A 19,436-nucleotide genomic window follows, 5' to 3' on the forward strand; every position below is an offset into this window, starting at 1 on the left:
GCCGCTAAACAAAAGTACGCTTTAACACATTAGACTTATCCAAGTCCGCCTGCAGCCTCCTTGACCTTATGCTCCTCCGGCGGCTCATCAATAAACTGCGGGGGAGCCACCTCATCCTGTAAGAAGCTCGGCATAGCACTCTCGCCCATGCTACTCTCAAACATTGATTCCTCGCCCAGCGCCTCGAGCTCCGCATCCAACTCGGCCTCATCAACATCCTCAGGGACATCATAGGCCCGAGAGATACTCTCTTGGATCTCATTCCCGACCTCCATCAGATCCGCCATCTCATCCTGCATCTGCTCGATCTTATCCACGTCGACCTTGCCATACTGCTTCTTGAGCTCCTTGGTCGTGGTCTTCATCGCGTCCACAGTCGTCATCACATTCTTCAAATTATCCTGCATCATGCCCGCCTGCTCCATGTTCCATGATTGTTGGGAGAGCTGGTCTCGCTGCGCCTCGTATTGTTTTCGTCGCTGAAGGACCTTGAGCGCTTTCTGTCGGAGCGCATTCTTGCCCGGCCCGTCGCGCATCTTCGCCATCTTAGTTTGATATGTGGAGAGTTCGGAGTTGAGCGCTGCTAGCTTCACATCTATGCTGGAAACTCGGGTGTCGACCTGTTGTTTGGTTAGTGGGGTATCTTGAGGGGCGGGGGCGCCTTGGATCAGGCTTGTGCGGGCATCGTACATTGTTAATAGCACCTTCAAGAGTCGGCTTGGGGCCTGTACTCTTTGTGCCGAATAGTCGATTCATGATGGTGGTTTGGGTAAGGTTATTATTGAAAGGTGAAGGTGAGGGCAAATAGGCAGCGGACTTGGGAGCTATTCCAGACCAGACGTGGCCAGTGCTCAATAAACCTGCGATCGGTGGGCCGAAATGGTAATTTACCAATAGCTGGGACAGAACACTTCCGGTAAAAGCTGGCAAAATATAGAATAAAAGACGAGCCTTGATTGTTTCTTATATACACAAGTGCATGCGTGTATGTACGTAGGTACCGGATTTCCGGCCACTTCTTGGCTGTCCCTTTCCGTTTTGGTCCTTCGGTCTTGCCGCTTTTGCCTCCCCGTGTAAAGCTGAGCACGACGCTTTGTTATGTAAGCTTACTGATCTGCCCAGGTGACCTCGGGATTTCCCGAGGTCCCGAGGTGCTGAGACGCCCTGGTACAACAGCTCGAGGACTCGTGGACCTGGGGTCCCACGTGAGGCATCACCTGAACTGGTGTCATTTTGAGGTGCCTAGAATCTGCCCAGGTGATTTTGCAGCTTGTCAAGTTTGGCCATCTTTCTGGTTAAGTTTGCTAGAAACCTACAGTGCTCAATGGCGCCAGAAGTGAGCGAAGGATACAGAGGCAACATTGCGCTCGAATTGCCACTAGTACATGGACAATCGCTGGTTCATAATACCACCCCTACTGATATTGCAAGACCCCGAAAATATATTCTTGATCAGCTGTCGGAAAAATAAGGATGGCGTGATACTCACTGGAGGGACACCCCTAGGGCTGCTTCCAACCGGACCTAGGCCTGGAAGCACAAACTAGACTTAACAAGGGTATTGTTCAAAACTAGTGGGCTGCTTCTTAAGCTTGTGGTGTCCTTGTTGTACGTATTTTGTAATCATTGTTGTTATTGGAAGATTCTCAAAGTAAAATAAATAAAAAAGTCATCGATCCGGCAACTTGAGATCAAACGGCACTCAAGCTGAGGACGGACGGAGATCCAAGGGGCAATGCGCCAAATGCCGCCAACGACAACCGCTAGGCTAAGTGCCCGCCCATCCATTCATCCACACAGGGCGGTGCCATTTATCATGTGAATTTTGGAAGCTTTAGGGTTGCTCCGCTCTCCACAGCGGGCCGATGCTTCCCTATCTCCTACTTCACGTCTGGTTCATAGTGTACGCACACCGTTTCTTATTACATGTATATGGCAGCCATACAAAACATAGTTTTGGAATCATTTCCTTTGTCTTCATATTTGGCTCTAACCATCTAGAGTTGGCCGTCCAACCTTCCTGCATAATGAAGATGGAAAGAAAGGCAAAGGCCCTCAATGGATGTGGGCTCGATATAAATTGATACAAGTCAATAAAAAGGTAGGTACTAGAGGACAAAAATATGCGGGGAAATAAGAATGGGGATGGTACAGATAACGAAAAGCGAGCTATGGAGGGTGCATAACCTGTGGGTAGGCTCGTGGTGAAAGACGTCGGGATATGCTGTCAATGCGAGATACATGGATAGATGCTAAAAGAAGAAAGGCCAAGGCTATATGAGAATGAAAACCACGACCGTCTTTCTACATTCACTATGACTAGAAGGAGGAGGGACATGAAATCTACCAAGTTAGCTCCCAGGAGAGGAAGCAGGCAAAAACACAGAGAGATGAGAGGTTTAAAAATAAAGAAACTATCTCTCTAACTAGAATATGTAAGGTATGAAGCCTGCCACACGTAATCTCTCACATGAGGCACCGCAATAGAAAGTAAAATGTGTAAACACAGCAAAGGAATGGACATACAAGAAAACTACTCAGTAGTATCCTTGCACAATACAAGTGGGAAGAACCTCAACCCACATCCAGCTAATCGTACAGCTTAGCAAAACATGGCCACAGATCATAGATCTATAGTTCCCTGGATAAAGCCCAAGCCCGCTTCAGTTCTTCTTCTTATCTTCGATGGTAACGACGCGCTCGTTGTTGAAGGTCTCTTTCAGGAATTGCTGGGAGTTGTGCTTCCCATCCTTGATGAACTCGTCGTTCCAGGCCATCCAGAAGGCCCAGGGAATGTTGTCCTTGGCCTGGAGCTCAGCATCGGGGATGGTACCAACCTCGGCCAGCGCAAGAACTCTCTCACCCTTGGTGACATTTTGCAGAGCGTGGAACTTATCCGCGAGGACACCATGGTCACCAGCGTCGGCATAGTGGTCAACGGTGGCAATATCGCACTTGTCGTTTCCGGGATACCACTTGGACTCGGCAGTGTTGCAGACCCAGACAATGTTGTGGATGTTGTGCACGCGGGTGATGCGGTCGTAGAGGATGTTCCAGAGCTTCTTGAAGGGAGCAGGGCCTTGAGCTCCCCACCAGAACCACCCACCCTCGGGCTCGTGAAGAGGGCGGAAGAGAACCGGAACGTCTGCATCAGCCAAACGCTTCAGCTGGGCCGCGATAGCATCGATATCGCGGATCAATAGACGGTAGTCCGTTCCGTTGCCGCGGTGGCCTGTCGAGTTTCCGCGGTAGCCAAGCGCATTGGCCAGATTGAAACAGGTTCCCTCGGTGTAGAAACCCTTGTACCACGGCTGTTTTTCGGTCTCGAGCAGACAGTTGGGGGCGTACCAGTGCCAGACAAGAGCATTGATACCGCCTTCCTTGTCAAATTGGATGGCTTGCTCAACAGTCTGACTCTTGCCTCCGTGGGCAACGGCAGAGGGCGAGTAATACATGAGGTCGGTGCCCAGGATGGCCGGAGTGGAGCCAACATTCTCCTTCACCCATTCCAGGCTGGACAGTTCCTGCTGACCAGAGAGGTAGTGCGAGCCGTACTGAGACTGGACATACTTGAGAAGCTCCTTGGCTCGGGGAGTGGCGGCCTTGTCAATGTTGTCGTAGGACAAACCGGCGGCCAGCGTCGAGGCAAAAAGAGAAAAGAGCGAAAGTTTGGTGAACATGATGAACACAAGAGCTAGAAAGAAGAAAGAATGAAAGAATGAATGGATGAATGACAGTTGAGTGCAGAGAATGCTACACGAGGCATGTTCCTCTCTTATAAGTTTACCATGTCGCTGATCTTTCTACTTCGTATGTACTCGATCCATGGACCCTTGGAATCAAGATGAAACGGTACTTTGACCCATTACGACATATGCCGGATTCTTGATTAATCTTATCCACAGAACATCCTTTAAAGAGCAATATCGTTCGTGATGTCTTTGAACCCACCCCACCCTTATGTTTCAAGCAGACGAACCTATCCTGTCTTGTACACTCGATGTTGGCCCACTCTAATGGAGATTGTTCGGAGAATTATTACTTAGGTAGGTACAATTGAGGCTGACCGGGGGATTATTACCTATATAGGTCCAATCAAGGCGGGGCCCCGGGGCTTGCCTGAGTTGCCTCTTCGGGTTTAGGCACGGCACGGTTAAAAGCTACATATGTAAATTCATGTTTTATACAACGACAATCGACCAACATATCTTTACTGCATGACTTCTAATACCACTCCCTTCATTATAACTTGTTAACAGGATTCATCGTAAAGTGCTAATAGGGGTTGGTTAAGATGCTGATAGAATACAGTCTATATATAAGCGTATTTCAGTGTAGTGGACTGGCGAGTAAGATTTTGTATTTGATGTACGCGTCCTTTCGGTAGATGTCTTAAATCTTAATTTAACGCAACCCACAGTGCTATCGGTTTAAGAAGTTATATTGAGTTTAATCAGTTTTAGCTTTAACCCCTTCGGTATAGCCCCATGTGGCATTTGTAATCTTGGAATAGTAGGTTCTCTCTAGCATTGCACCAACAGTGCTATCAAAGGTTACCCGAAGACTGATCTGCAGATCTGCAGGAAGATACGATGGTATGAACGAAATCTGAAACAAAGGCTGGTCATCTATAAACCTATCCATTAATAAAACCAATCAAAATTACCTAAGCTTACAGGCTAGCCTCAGTAGTTGCGTGACGACCATGCATTTATTACTGCAAGGTGATATCAGTCGCAATTTGAGATAGGCAGAAGCTGTTGTGTTGTCAATCAAAGGCCCGGTGCTTTAGCACAATCAGTCGTCCGGTGAAGGAAGAAGTGACCACCGACAAAAAGATCGAATACAATACAATGCGGCCGCTACGCGGGTGGCGCCGTGCCCGTGTGATGGAGACACTGGAATCCTGCGTGGCGTTTCTGGCAACATTGCTGTTGCTGTTGATGTTAATATGACAAAACTTAGTGGGCATCGCAGCGCAAAGTAGACTCTGTATAGCAGGCTCGAGGGGTGGAAACATCTTGATGGAAGGTTGCAACGCAACTTAGTCGGTGTTGATAAGAGTATGTCCGCTGTGAGAATACGTTTTTTGTGCTTGCCTTCCTCTCGTACTTTCAGTGAAAGTGGGGAAGTGACTCCCTCTAGGGGCTGAATCTCACTTTACTAACGAGGTGTACGTGTACGGTGGAAGCTTCACAGAGGAACGATAAGGGATGTACTTTTGTTAAAAAAGACCCTATTGCATCTTGTGATCAATTCAATTTCATATAGTCTCGTTAAGGTGATAAATTGGAGCTACCTAGGTATAACAGTTTATAACATTCTTCCTGTCCACAAAGTTCTGCTTGGCGTAAGGTAAAATGCCAGCATTAAAACTAGAGGGCAAGGACGTCTGTGCAATAAGGGAAAATATAAGAGGAGTATTAGTGTACCTATCTTGTGGCGATAATTCACCAAGTTCTCTATGTAAAGCCTTTTCTACAATGTCGAAGTGGTCCTCGCGATTCTATCAACCCAATGGAAACGATAATATTCAATGAAGTATGATATCTACCACATATGGAGAGCCAACTAAAAACTGCAATTAGACCCGCACGCAAAATGTCTGTGAAGCGATCTGCTAGTCTCCCTCTTACTTTAGTCACTGCCAGAATATATATTTAGCTAAGTGGCTTTCAAACGGAATATATGAGAAAACGAGAATTGCTGGAATATTGATTACTATTGCCACGTTACCATATCAAGCTAGCCCTTTATGTGAGCTAGAATGTATCGTATGCTCATCTCAATAGATTGCTCCAATGTGGCAACCATTCTCCAATCGTTGGCCTACATCGGTAGCTAGAGCCTTTGGTATGAGCCTTTCTATATGGACTTAGCGAAGCATCGCTTGATTGGCTTCCTGGACTAATTGCAGATGGATTTTTTCCCCAGGTAATGACTGAGCAAGACCAATTGATATCTGAATTTTGTTGCACACATAAATGTGCGCATGAACGGACTTCGCCGCAGCCTACTCCTACTCCGTACAAGAATGTCGATATGGATCATTATGTATGCATTTATTTGCGTTGAAGGGTGGGTTGTTTTAGCTATGTCACTTTTTCCCGCTCACCTGTCCATGCACACGACTTGTGCAGCGGTTCTTCGAAGCAATATAAATGATTCTGCGAAGGAGACCAGAACCACCTACGAGTACTAGCAATATGTGAGGCCTGAGGCCACAATATCCACGTGATCTTCAAGTACATTCAAAGTTCATGATTTTTATACCAAGTTTTAGCCCAGTTTCACCTTAGTGGGGAGGTGTTTGCTATGGAATTTCGCGAAAGTCGTGAAGCGAAACCGTCAAATAATGTCCTATCCGCTGGAATCTAGATCCTTGTATTCCCCGTGGCGGTTAACTTGAGCTACGACGTGGGACAGGACACTGAAAGTATTCGATACTTCATGTAGCACACAAATCTGGCGGGGAACGATCGTACCTAGTACCCACCGTCCTTTCAATGCAGCTGACCCCATGATGAGATGAGATGAAAATTTAAAAGCAACAAAAATAAATAATTAAGATTAAACAAAATAAGAACATAATAAGCATGTAATTCTTCTCAAAGTCCCATATATTTAAGGGTCTTGTAGTTCATTCTTATCTGGAGGCTTTTATCCCCGCGGTGATTACATACGTGTTTCCGCCCCTGCTTCTACAGGGCTCGTGGCCATCAGGGATCGGTAATCGATCAGCACAGCTTCCTCCGAAGCGGAACCTTTCTCTCTTCTCTCTTCAACTGCTTCCTTGATGGACAGGCGTTGAGTCACCATTCCTGTTCTCTGTGTGTGTGCGCCTCGAGTCTGCTCATTTTGACTCTCCAACTCCACTCCCCATTTCTTCATCTTCCCCTCTCAAAACCCACAGGGAGGTTCAGATTTCCCTCTTTCTTCGTCATTCCCTCGAGATTGAAGGTACGCTCTATCAAGGGCCTGGTCTTCTGATCCTACAAAGCCCCCTGACTAGATCCTCCAACTCCGTCTGTTACCCGGTGAAGGCGGCCTGCTTCACGGGTACACATCATCCGGACTGCTGGTGATGTAAGTGTGTGGACGTGATTGCTAATATATTCTCTTTTCATACAGCGCTAGATCGCTTCAATTTTCAATCGATTACTTCTCTAGCTCCTGTCATTTATCGGCCGTGACGGGCCAGCGTACCCCACTCGACCTGCGCGACCTGATCTCAGTGTGTGGACACCACGCTTGGCTTGCCGGTGTATCGGCCTGTTGCGCAACCTCCTGCCCGATCTTTCGACCAGCCCTTGTACCATAGACTGCTCCGTTACGACATCTCGGAGACGAACGAAACGAATCCATTTTATGAATCATTTCCCTCGGCTATATACTCCATCATGTTTTGGCGCTTCGGGGGATATGCGAATATCTCTACCATCGATACCCTGCTCGACAAACCCGATGTCACTCTTGAAGAACTCCTAGACGAGCCTGAAATCATTCAAGAACTGAAACAGCTTAATACGAAACTCATTGAATACCTGCGCGAGGATCATGTCTTGAAACGGCTTATGGACTATGTCACTGCACCGAGCTTGGTGAATGATGGCGAAGAGAACGATGAAGATAACGCGAAAGACGCTTCGGAGAAGGACAAGGATGCTACCGCTTCCGCGGAGCAGGCGAACACAGACGAGGAGAAGGAAGGGGATCCGCTGAAGGATATTCTTGACCCGGAAGACTTGGACAAAGTTGAGAAGAATCGTCTGAAGCATGCCTACATCTCTTGCGAGGTTCTCTCATCAGAGACCTGGTCCATTCTCGAATCTATGATGGCCAACCCTTCATACTTGCGAGACTTCTGGGGCTTCCTGCGACGACCACCACCACTTGATTCATTGCAGGCAAGCTACTTCACGAAAGTAAACGAGACTTTGCTTGATAAAAAGACCGAAGAGATGCTGGAGTTCCTCAAGACCCTCGATGGAATTGTCCCGGCATTGTTGCAGCATGTTGATAACCCGATGGTCATGGATCTTCTCCTGAAGATTATCAGCCTTGAGAAGGCAGAGGGTGGCCAGGGTACAGTCGACTGGCTCAGATCCCAGGATTTGATACCCAATCTCCTGTCTTTCTTGTCGCCCGATCGCCCGGCATCCGTTCAAACCTCGGCAGGTGACTTCCTGAAAGCGATCATAACTATATCTGCAAACGCAAGCCCGAATGATCAGTCATGCATTGGCCCTAACAGCCTGACGCGTCAGCTTGTCTCGAACCAGTGCGTACAGCAGCTCATCGATGCTATGCTCAAGGGCGGTAATCCTCTGACCGTGGGTGTGGGTATTGTCATCGAGGTAATTCGCAAGAACAATTCCGACTATGATCCGGAGTCCCTTGGTGGACCCGATACAATGCTCAGCACTTACGACCCGATCTATCTTGGAACGTTGCTGCGTCTCTTTGCCAGACATATTCCCCAGTTCATGGCTCTCATTCAAAGTTCCCAACACACTATTCATGATGGAAATAAGCTCAAGACTGTTGAGCGAGGAAATTTGAACTCCGCATGGGGTGGGCAAATTGAGCCGCTCGGTTTTGACCGATTCAAGACGTGTGAATTGATGGCAGAGCTTCTTCATTGCAGTAATATGGGCCTTCTGAATGAACCAGGCAGTGATGAGTACGTTAAGCAGAGAGACGAGGAGCGTGAGCGGTTGATCCGTGAAGGGGGTTTCAATTCGCACCAAGACGAACATTCCGGAATCGATTGTAATGATACCACGGCCGATTTCGCAAACGATTCAGCCTTCGGTTCTGGATCGCCAGAGGATATCAAGACCACAGAAGTGCCACGCGCGGGCGAAGAAGAAGGGTTTGAGGATGTTGGTGCATCTGGTGATATAGTGGGCGCAAAAGTTGGTGCCGACACAACAACTACTGCGAACTCGCAGTCAACAGAGACGGCCAACGAAATACCCCCCACCGGAAATTACGGCAACAGAGCCAGCATCTTCTGAAGAAACCACAGATCCATCTGGAAGTTCTGTTGCACCCATTGACCCATCGTCGCCTACTATCGGTCTCCCTGACCAAATTGGCGGCATGAATCTTGAAAAGGAACAGCCACAAGGCGAGCAGGAAGATCCAGGAAAGGACAGCCAGGAACCCGTGTCTTCTCTCTCTCAAGTTGTTCCAGCTCCTCTCTTCTCAAAGGACCAAGCATCGGAGTCAAACCCCGCCCCTGCCGATCAATCGGAAGAAGCATCTAGTGTTACTGCACAGGCTGAGGAAACCAGCATTTTGAATGATGGAGGCGATGAGGATTCGGCCGAACAATACATCCAACTCGATACTGATGGGCGACCCGTGGTCGGTGATTACTTGAAGATTCAATTCGTGGAGAACAAAGTGGTCCCAACGATCCTGGTTTGTATTTCTTTTTTGGAAAACGCTGAACACCTACGCTAACCATTGATAGGGCTTCTTCTTCCGTTTCCCATGGAATAACTTCCTTCACAATGTTGTGTACGATGTGATTCAACAAGTCTTTAATGGGCCCATGGAGCGTGGCTACAATCGGGCACTCGCAGTCAATGTATTTGACACCGGCCGGATCACTACCGCGATTGTTGAAGGACAAAAGCGCAGCGATGAGACCCAGCGGACCAAGCAAATCCGCCTCGGATATATGGGGCATCTTACTCTTGTTGCGGAGGAAGTTGTCAAGTTCAGCGAGCGTCATCCGCCAGAGTTGCTTTCACGGTCAGTTATGGAGAGCGTGTTGAATCCTGATTGGATTGAGTACGTAGAACAGACTTTGTCAGAGACTCGTGAACGGGACAATGCCATTCTCGGCGGTGTTCGTCCTGATATGTCAGTTGGGTCTCGCCAGACTAGCCTTAACAACACCACCTCCGGCCAAGGCTTTTCTAACTCCAATGCTCTGGCGGACGCAGGGTTGAATGGGGGAATCGGCGGTTCAACCTTCCAGAGCTTCGACCTCGGCCAAGGAAGTGTTTCTGGTGGAGCGTATGGTGGAGGTGGCACCTCCCTTCTGAGTGGCTTTGCCAGCTCAAGCGATGACGAGGACGAAGAAATGGAGGATCAGGACGACAGAGACTCTGGCAATGCCGATCAAGGCGACACTGACAATGTGGGTGGCCTCTTCCCTATTGACATTATGGTGCACAATTCTTAACCGACTCCGTGCATCCCCCATTATCTTTCCCCCACTTTCTTCTCTATTTCTTTTCCCATATTTTTATCTTAATATCCTTCCATGTATCAAAAGCTATAGCGAGACGCAACGAGCCATACTCCTAGGTAGAGTTGCTGGATCGCTAGCGCTTGTTCAATGGAGCCACCCACTTCCTGCGCATATTTGAAATCTTTTGTCTGCTCTTGTGTTTTACATCCACTGCCCCCTTCCTCTATTATGTAATCTCTGTGGACTGACCAAAACTGGTATTATGCCTGTTGGCTGATGTTCATCGCCGTCGCCTTGCAACTTCCAGCCCAGAGAACCTCCCCTATGCCACTTGTTCTGCACTGGGTTTCTTATGCACTTATCCCTTCTCCCCCTTTTCACAGGCCGTGGGCTGTCAGATGTATTGTGTCTTTGCTAACACGGCTTTCTATTAGGTGTTGACAAGCTCAGCCAGTCAACCTATTCCCATATTACCCCCACCACCTGCTCCATTGAGCCTCGGTCCATCCCGAGCACGCCGTCAATTAGCCGCGCGTCTCGCCGCCCAAAAGCAACAACCATCAGAGGGCGACGCGGATGGCAGAGGGGCCGGAGGAAGTGAGGACCGAGAGTCAGACTGGCCGAGCAACCCATTCGTAATTGCAGGGGTCGATGATGATGCCGAGGGTGGCAGTTCTGCGTTCCCTAACAGTGACTTTGGTTCAGCCAATGCCAAACATTCACCTACCTTCCCAGAATCGGGATCCAGCCCTCCAGACTCGCTGTCGACCAACTCATCCGAAGATGAAGGTGATGGCCACGCAGAGTCCGTGAGGCGCCAGGTTCGTGTGCCCCTCGAAGTCGAGGATGATGACGACGATGAGATGGGCGAGATGGTCGGACCGAGTGGCATCGACATGATGGACTCCGACGATGAAGAAGACGAGGCTATCATAAATGAATCTCTTGGTTACTCCAACCTTTCGGGCCCTGCCCGATACAGCAACTTCCGCCGATCCCGAGCCGTGAGCTCCCATTATGACGACGAGCAAAACGACAGCAGTGATGGCGAGGATGACGGGTTGGTGGAAATCGTGGTTCCTGGCCGCAAGTCCTCGACATCGAACTAAACTTAGACTCTTTGCATTTGATTGCGTGGCCATGACGGTACATTCTGCCTGGAGAAACGGTGGGGGTTTCTAGGCGAGTCGTCGTCGTGGCATAGGGTTTGTATATACACCTTCCATCGATGGAGTAGCCATGGGGTTTTGCATTTATGATCCTCAAGTTATGCATGGAGAGCTTTTCTGATCTGATGTTTAATTTGTGCTTGCATGTATTCGCATGCTACCTGGCTGGGATCGGCTTACGAGTCCGTGGCTTTTGAGGCATTCGCCTGTGTACGATAGTTGAAGTCTGGAGAAGCGCATTGGTTTAGTTTGAGCAATTAGTAGCAAATCCTGGTAGACCAGACCTCTGGACTGGGTGTATTATTTCATAATCGTTCTTAGAGGTGTGAAATATTGAAGCTCGAAGAAAAAAGCGGGCCCCCACCATCCCTCATCAATTCTTTCCTCAGGACCTTGACCGATACATCCACAGTTCATTCTTGGATAGCAGCGTCAGTGGCAAACAGTCCTACCTGTGCGAAAAAAAAAAGGAATAAAGATCAAATAGAATCTACTCGCTTCAAGAATGGCAGCTTCTTCAGAGTAAGTGCGGTCTCAAGCTACGTCATTCTCAAGAGTTATTTGCAAACCAAGAATATGAAACATATCTAACACGGACAAAACAGAGAAGTTGATCCAAGGCTAAAAGCCCACACAGAGCTAGTAAACTGGTTCACCCGGCATGGCGGCACGGTCGACAAGAGCGTGCGCATTGCACAAGACGCCTCGCGCGGCGTGCACTTGCAGGTGAAAGAAGACTGGCCAGAATCCATCCCGAAAGAGACCCGGGTGATCAACACTCCAATCAAAGTGTCAATGTCTTGGTTCAATTCCATTGGCTATGAGTCTCCGCGGGGCTCATTTGCTAAACACGGTGTTGACCTCCCGCGGACATGGATCGACGAGGTTGGGCCGGAGGAGACTTTTGCCTTCTTCCTCATGGGCCAGTATCTACGGGGATCTGAGGGATTCTGGTATCCGTATCTTCGTACCCTGCCTCAGCCGGGTCAGTTGACCACCCCGTTGTTCTTTGGTGAGGAGGATGTAGATTGGATTCAGGGTACTGGCATTCCTGAGGCTGCCGTCGAGAGGATTAAGGTCTGGGAGCAGAAGTATGATTTTGGATATCTTAAGTTGGATGAAATTGGATTCCCCGACTGTGAACAGTATACGTGGTGAGTATGGGATACGGCTATTAACTGTCACTGTTATTCAGCCCGGAGAAACATTATGCTGATTCGTGTGCAGGGAGCTGTATCTCTGGGCTTCAACTATCATTACCTCCCGAGCATTCTCGGCAAAGGTTCTATCTGGGGCTGTCCAGCCTGATGATCTTCCAGAGGATGGAGTCTCGGCCCTGCTTCCGCTCATTGACCTTCCCAACCATCGACCAATGGCAAAGGTCGAGTGGCGAGCGGGCGATGAAGATATTGGCCTCCTTGTACTTGAAGATCACTCCGCAGGCCAAGAAATTTCCAACAATTACGGCCCTCGTAATAATGAACAATGTACGTATCCCGTCTGCCATGCCGCGATATTCAAGCTTTTTGAGTGTCTGGATCCCCAGAAACTGACTTGGACATAGTGTTGATAAACTACGGATTTTGCATTGCCGGCAACCCAACCGATTATCGCATTGTTCTTCTGGGTGTGAAGCCGGACAGCCCGCTCGGCGAAGCGAAGGCTCGCCAGCTAGAACTGTTCCCTCAGGTTGCCAAGAACACCGAGGACCACTATTACATCTTCAATCCTTTTTACCCACTATTGGCTCCCGAAACAAGGATGGAGAACTCGATCTTCTCACCGGCATTGTTCGACGCATTGACGGTCATGGAATCAAACAGACGCGAGCGCAAAATGCTCGAGATCACGGAGGGCTGTATTCGCATTGCCCCAGGATATGGAAACAGCCATAGCATCTATGCTGCCCTTGCTCAGATCAGCTTTGAGCTAATGGCTCATGCCACAAACCTGAAAGCCAGTGCGGAGCATCTGCCTTTGCAACCAACTACCCTGAACCAGACCCACTCCCAGATCTACCGCAATGGACAGATAGCATTAGATCAAGCTGCCTTGGTTATCGCTACTTGGACTATCACACTCGGCAGAGAACACAAGCGCGGTGAGAGTTGGGAGGATACCAAGGTCCTCTTACATGAACTAATGGCACGCGTCCCGGCCGGGCTTCTCTCAGACGAGATCATGTCCCGGATCCGAGTGCGTATCCTGGAGCGTCCATCACTCATCAGTAAAAATGGTGAGCTGTTCAGATTAGGCGAGCTTTTCAGCCTTCTGCCGGCTGAAATGCAGGAGCCAGCTCAGAGATGCTTCCAGCACGCCCTTGGAGAGGCGAGCCAGGCCGTCCCGAGTATATCCACCGATCCACAGACTCTGTTTGCAATGGTTATTTGCTTACTGGTTGCCACATATAATTCGCCTGAGGCACATTCAAGATTGTCGTCGCGTCTCAACCGATGGTTTACTTTCCTGCTTGAGCAATACCCTCTGCCTTCTGACACTTCCAGGTCTATTGAAATTGGCATGGATGAACCCAGTGGAACTCTTCGTCAATTCCAAGCATATGCTATGGCCGAAAATCCAAGCTCATTTGCATCCGGCGATGGAGTTAATTGGCTCACAGAGGGTAGTGGTTGGTTGGACTCACAGTGGCTTCAATGGGCATGGACAGTGGCAGGCTCAGAAATGGTGATGATCCCTCTGGAGCCATTTGAGATACTCAAGATGGAGGGATCTATGTCTATGCTAAAACAGGCATGTCTCTATGTACCACAAGAGTAAATGAAGAGGCAACAGTAGACATAGAAATGAAAGAGATGTGCACTGTTTTTAGGCTGCTTGCTTCGTGTCCGTTCGTCATCTTAGCCCTACTGACTTGATGATGGAAATAACATGAGAAAAAGAGGGTAAGAGAGAAAACCATCCGTATTTGCAAGATTCGAATCCATGTTAGAGAAAGGAGCGTGACCATGTCTTTATGTATACTAATCACGTGATATAGCATACTTGAGGTCGTCATGACCAAATCTGGATTACTGACTCAGCAACTTAGTCACGTGCAACACTACCACCCAATCATATCGAGCCCAAAGGCGGATCATTCAGCAAGCGCAGGAATTGCCGTGAGCTCCACGACTCCCTTCCCTCCTTCTCCACGACCCTTTGACCCTCACCACGCATTGTCACCCCCGCCGTCATCATGATATCCAGAGCGGCGGCTCCCTCCACCTCCTCCCTCTCCCACCTCTCGACCCGCTCCCTCCGCGCCCAGGGGGCGGCCGCCCGCTCCTTCGCATCTGTGTCGGAGGCGCCTCCCGTGAAGCACTATGGCGGACTTAAGGACCAAGATCGGATCTTCACCAACCTTTACGGACACCACGGAGCTGATTTGAAGTCATCAATGAAATACGGTGACTGGTACCGGACCAAGGATATTATTTCGAAGGGCGATGATTGGGTGGGTAGTCGCACAATTGACGGGCTAGGGAATTACCAATTGCTAATGCCTTGAGCAGCTCATCTCGGAAATCAAGGCATCTGGCCTCCGTGGTCGTGGTGGTGCTGGATTCCCCTCAGGATTGAAATACGTAAGTGGCCTACTTCGGACGAACGCGAGTGTTTTGGGATAACCGGGCTGACCCGCTACTCAACAGTCTTTCATGAACTTCAAGGATTGGGACAAGGACCCTCGCCCCCGTTATCTGGTTGTCAACGCAGACGAGGGTGAGCCCGGTACTTGCAAGGACCGAGAGATCATGCGCAAGGACCCCCAGAAGCTGATCGAGGGTTGCTTGGTGGTGGGTCGTGCTATGAACGCCAACGCCGCCTACATCTACATCCGTGGTGAGTTCTACCACGAAGCTACTGTCCTCCAGCGGGCTATCAACGAGGCCTACGAGGCTGGCCTGATCGGCAAGAACGCCTGCGGTTCCGGATACGACTTCGACGTGTACATTCACCGTGGAATGGGCGCCTACATTTGTGGTGAGGAGACCTCGCTCATTGAGTCCATTGAGGGTAAGGCCGGCAAGCCCCGCCTCAAGCCTCCCTTCCCCGCTGCCGTCGGTCTGTTCGGTTGCCCCAGCACAGTCACCAACGTCGAGACCGTTGCTGTGACACCGACCATCATGCGCCGTGGTGCCAGCTGGTTCTCTTCATTCGGTCGTGAGCGTAACGCCGGTACCAAGCTTTTCTGTATCTCCGGTCACGTCAACAACCCCGTCACAGTAGAGGAGGAGATGTCCATCTCGCTGCGCGAGCTGATCGAGAAGCACTGTGGAGGTGTCCGCGGTGGTTGGGACAACCTGCTCGCCGTTATTCCCGGTGGCTCCTCGACCCCTGTCATCCCCAAGACCGTGGCCGACAACCAGCTGATGGACTTCGACGCCCTCAAGGACTCCCAGACCGGTCTGGGTACCGCTGCCGTCATCGTCATGGACAAGTCTACAGATATCGTCCGCGCCATCTCCCGCCTGTCCACCTTCTACAAGCACGAGTCTTGCGGCCAGTGCACTCCCTGCCGTGAGGGCAGCAAATGGACTATGCAGATGATGCAGCGTCTCGAGACCGGCAACGCCCGCGAGCGCGAAATCGACATGCTCCAGGAGCTCACCAAGCAGGTCGAGGGCCACACTATCTGCGCTCTGGGTGAGGCCTTCGCCTGGCCCATCCAGGGTCTGATCCGCCACTTCCGTCCCGAGCTGGAGGCCCGTATCCGCCAGTACGAGAAGGAGCTTGGCGCCGCCCCCTTCGCCGGTGGCTGGCACCCCAACAGCCGTGCTGAGGGCAAGCTGATCTCCCCTGGCATGTAAACGCACTTCCCACCTTTCCTTTTTCCATTTACAACCCTTTTTCTCCATTTGTTGTCCCCTCAAAAAGAAGCAGGAATGGGTCGGGGATGATTCTTACATCTAGACCTCTCTTATATCTCCCTCTCCCTGGCCGGTAATGTCTTTTCTTGTTTCTTGCTGTCTGGTCCGGCCAGGGAGAGTGGTGTTTCTCTTTTCTTTACTCTGCTCGATCCCCTCGTGTTCATCTATCGCGCCCAGGTTTCCCTTTATTGTACAGTCGGTAGCAAATTTGATGCATTTGATGTCTTCATTCGTGCTATGTAGCATATTCCCATTTTCTCCATTTCCGTCACGCTACTAATAATATCCTCATAATAATAAGCGATGGAATGCAGTAACAACAAAGTCTACCGCCCTAAAAATAGCAGGGCGATGATCCCTTTCTTCACTGGGTTGAGCGAGTATCAGTTCCTTCAGTGACACTAGCATCAGCACCAGCAGCCAATTCCCGAACATTAGTATCCTTCTGTTTTCTCCTATCAGCCTTCCCCTGGACCCGAATCTCAGCGGCTCTAGCCTCCTTCTCGGCCTTCTTCCGTTCGATCTGGAGGAACCTCTTCTCTCTCCAGCCCATCCCATACACATTCTCAATCCAGAGCAATCCCATCCCAACGGCCATGACCAACCCCAGAAAAACAAAGCACCATCCCCAGCCCATGCCACTCAACATCTGGCTAATGACAGCAGCCCCAACAGCACCAAGACAGCAGCGAACAAGGTTGCATGCCGACGCAGCTGTGGCAGGTCTATCTGGGAATAAGTCGACCAGGAGGGTGTTGAGGCAGTTCAGGGATGCAACGAAGCAAAAGCCTATGATGAACTGCAGCACCAGCGGTGCAGCTAAATGTACTTTTTGTTGCAGGACCCAGCCATATGGGATGAATGCTGCTACGCCAACGGCCATTGTTGGGAATACTGTTTGCAGGCGAGTGCGCTCGATTGGAAAACTGCGCAAGTTGTCTCCTTTCTTCCGGTCTACCGGGAACCCGAGCCTCTGGGCTGTTCGCTTGTAGTTGTAGTCAATGACTTTCCCATATAGAACTGCACCGAGGCAAGAGCTTACTCCGAGAGGTCTGGGAGTTTGTGTTAGTCAATGAACCCTTGGGTTGGAAAGATAAAGAGGGCGAGATATAAACTTACAGGAAACAGAGACCAATCTGGAGCTCGTTGAATCCGTACAGGGGTCCGAAGAGACTGGGAGTGCTTGTCAACAGAGCGATATTCGAGAACATCACGATCCCGACATATGAGATGATGATCAAGGCATCCCACTCCAGCAGAATGACAAAAGACTTGAGAGGATTCGGGAATCTAAGTCGCTTATTATGCGAGGACTGTTGTTGGGATCCTTCTGCGCCAGTTTGCCCTTCCTCGTCCGACTGTGCCTGCCTCCTCGACCACCATTGAATGACTGATCTGCGCCACCACTCGTTTGGCACTGAATGACCGTTGCCAACAATCTTGCGCGCCGTCTCTGGCATAGCAAGCACATAGAACACCAAGTACCCTCCACTAACAATGACCAGGAACCAGAAAACACTGCGCCAGCCGAGGAATTTGGCCAAAAGACCACCGATAACAGGGCCCAGCGCGGGCGCAACCATGACACCTGCCGCCATGGGGCCGATATACTTCCCACGTTCTGCGGTTGTCGCAATGTCCGCTATAACGCCGTACCCAAATGCCACGGTACCGCTGCTCCCTGCGCTCTGGAGACAGCGGAGGACAAGCAATGCTGCGAAACTGTTCTGCAAGGCCAGGCCGATGTTGGCAGCGGTGTATACTGCAAACGCAATGATATACGCTGGACGTCTGCCGCCGGTGTCGGCGAATGTGCCCATGAAGCTGGGAGCCAGGCCTTGGAAGATCATGTACGTTGTGACTGTGAGGTTGATCAGCTCCGGGGTGAGGTGGTAGTTCCGTACCAATGTTGGCATGACGGGGTAGTAGATTTGGCCAGAAAGAGGGGAGAAGAACGAAGCAAGAGTCACCATTACCACGATGAATAACTTTTCGTATTTGCTGAATGCTGAAAATGATGGCTGGGAATCGTCCGGTGAATCGCCCGGTGTTGTTTCTGTGGTTGAGACATGTGGCTCGGTAGTTAGCACACCTGAGGCACCCTCAGCAGCAGCTTCGAGCTGATTATGAACCTTGTTGGCATCGCTGTGAGATGCCTCTGTGGCCGATGCTGGAGTGGGAATTTCAGTTGAGCCAACGCCATACCCGCTGTCGACTCTGCTTAGATTGGTATCTGTCGGGGTGCCCTCGAAGGGACCAGGTACTGTTACGGTGTTTCTCTCACGAGTTCCATCAAGCGGTTGCAGCTCCATGATGAATAAGGTATAGCAAGGATAAGATAAATAGCAGATGGAGAGAGGAGAGAAGCAGAGGAGAGAAGCAGCAAAGTAGCCAAGTAGCAAAGGACCAAAGCATTGCGCTTTCCGAAATGGCACCTTCCCTAAATTGTACAACCCCGGACACTTCGACTTCGCACAACACACTTCTCCTCTGTAAGGAGATACCACATACAATCCAGTGCTCTACACAATGGGTTTAAGATCGATGGTCTAGCTTTCTACCTGTAGAAGCTATATCTCAGATCTGGAACCGACAGGCTACTGAGCCTACGCAAAAACCACGATAATCAGAACGAAACTGTGGAAATCGACGATCCTGACGTACAGAGTCAATTCCAACAGTCATTTTGCTTCATGAGACAAGCCCTAAAGGCCCAGCACATATACAGTTCGCAGATTTTAAATGAGACGGAGGTGAGTACGGCGTCCAAGGACAATCTATAACATTGATGGACGTGCTAATTGACACACACTTAGCGCAAGGTGCATTACTCAATAAGAAATTCGAGTCCGCTTCCTTTAACATAACAACGAAACAATATTCCATACGTCTATTATCAGAATTGCGTCACCAGATTGTACGGTTCTTGCACTGTTGACAACGTGGACATCCCACTCGACGTCATATTTCATCGACTTCGAGCTCATAGATCAAGGAAGACGGTCTGCCGATACTAGCCCTTGACGGCAAGCCTAAACCAGGAGACATCACATCGCGAAGTGAATGATTGGAACCGGAGCCTCCAATGTATATACCAACTCTGTTCCTCACCAAAGGCTACCTACCTCCAGTATTGATGGAAACACCAGACGAAGCAAGCACAAATCTGAACATTCGACCCGTCCTGGC

General features: G+C 49.9%; 6 protein-coding genes across 6 annotated transcripts; 3 read left to right on the forward strand and 3 right to left on the reverse strand.

Moving 5' to 3' along the window:
• Window positions 1-35: 35 nt before the first annotated feature.
• N7489_011264 (putative SNF7 family protein (Cta1)) lies at window positions 36-692 on the reverse strand (the record flags this gene model as incomplete). Its single annotated transcript, XM_056717013.1, has 1 exon — window positions 36-692. One exon carries the CDS (start codon window positions 690-692, stop codon window positions 36-38), a length of 657 nt encoding a protein of 218 aa, XP_056564635.1.
• A 1,971-nt stretch (window positions 693-2,663) lies between these two features.
• Window positions 2,664-3,680, reverse strand: N7489_011265 (uncharacterized protein; the record flags this gene model as incomplete). Its single annotated transcript, XM_056717014.1, has 1 exon — window positions 2,664-3,680. The coding sequence occupies one exon, from the start codon at window positions 3,678-3,680 to the stop codon at window positions 2,664-2,666; it is 1,017 nt and encodes a 338-aa protein (XP_056564636.1).
• A 3,720-nt stretch (window positions 3,681-7,400) lies between these two features.
• N7489_011266 (SAPS family protein) lies at window positions 7,401-11,319 on the forward strand (the record flags this gene model as incomplete). The annotated part of the gene is made up of 4 exons (XM_056717015.1): window positions 7,401-8,906; window positions 8,962-9,429; window positions 9,482-10,156; window positions 10,645-11,319. The coding sequence occupies 4 exons, from the start codon at window positions 7,401-7,403 to the stop codon at window positions 11,317-11,319; spliced, it is 3,324 nt and encodes a 1,107-aa protein (XP_056564637.1).
• A 565-nt stretch (window positions 11,320-11,884) lies between these two features.
• On the forward strand, window positions 11,885-14,157 carry N7489_011267 (SET domain protein; the record flags this gene model as incomplete). The annotated part of the gene is made up of 4 exons (XM_056717016.1): window positions 11,885-11,901; window positions 11,985-12,533; window positions 12,607-12,866; window positions 12,944-14,157. The coding sequence occupies 4 exons, from the start codon at window positions 11,885-11,887 to the stop codon at window positions 14,155-14,157; spliced, it is 2,040 nt and encodes a 679-aa protein (XP_056564638.1).
• A 418-nt stretch (window positions 14,158-14,575) lies between these two features.
• Window positions 14,576-16,187, forward strand: N7489_011268 (NADH-quinone oxidoreductase subunit NuoF; the record flags this gene model as incomplete). Its single annotated transcript, XM_056717017.1, has 3 exons — window positions 14,576-14,833; window positions 14,892-14,963; window positions 15,030-16,187. The coding sequence occupies 3 exons, from the start codon at window positions 14,576-14,578 to the stop codon at window positions 16,185-16,187; spliced, it is 1,488 nt and encodes a 495-aa protein (XP_056564639.1).
• A 424-nt stretch (window positions 16,188-16,611) lies between these two features.
• Window positions 16,612-18,559, reverse strand: N7489_011269 (putative MFS transporter; the record flags this gene model as incomplete). The annotated part of the gene is made up of 2 exons (XM_056717018.1): window positions 16,612-17,299; window positions 17,367-18,559. 2 exons carry the CDS (start codon window positions 18,557-18,559, stop codon window positions 16,612-16,614), a joined length of 1,881 nt encoding a protein of 626 aa, XP_056564640.1.
• Window positions 18,560-19,436: the final 877 nt, after the last annotated feature.

Source organism: Penicillium chrysogenum (assembly GCF_028827035.1).
Source record: "Penicillium chrysogenum strain IBT 35668 chromosome Unknown utg000005l_segment0_segment0, whole genome shotgun sequence".
Taxonomy (NCBI): Eukaryota; Fungi; Ascomycota; class Eurotiomycetes; order Eurotiales; family Aspergillaceae; genus Penicillium; species Penicillium chrysogenum.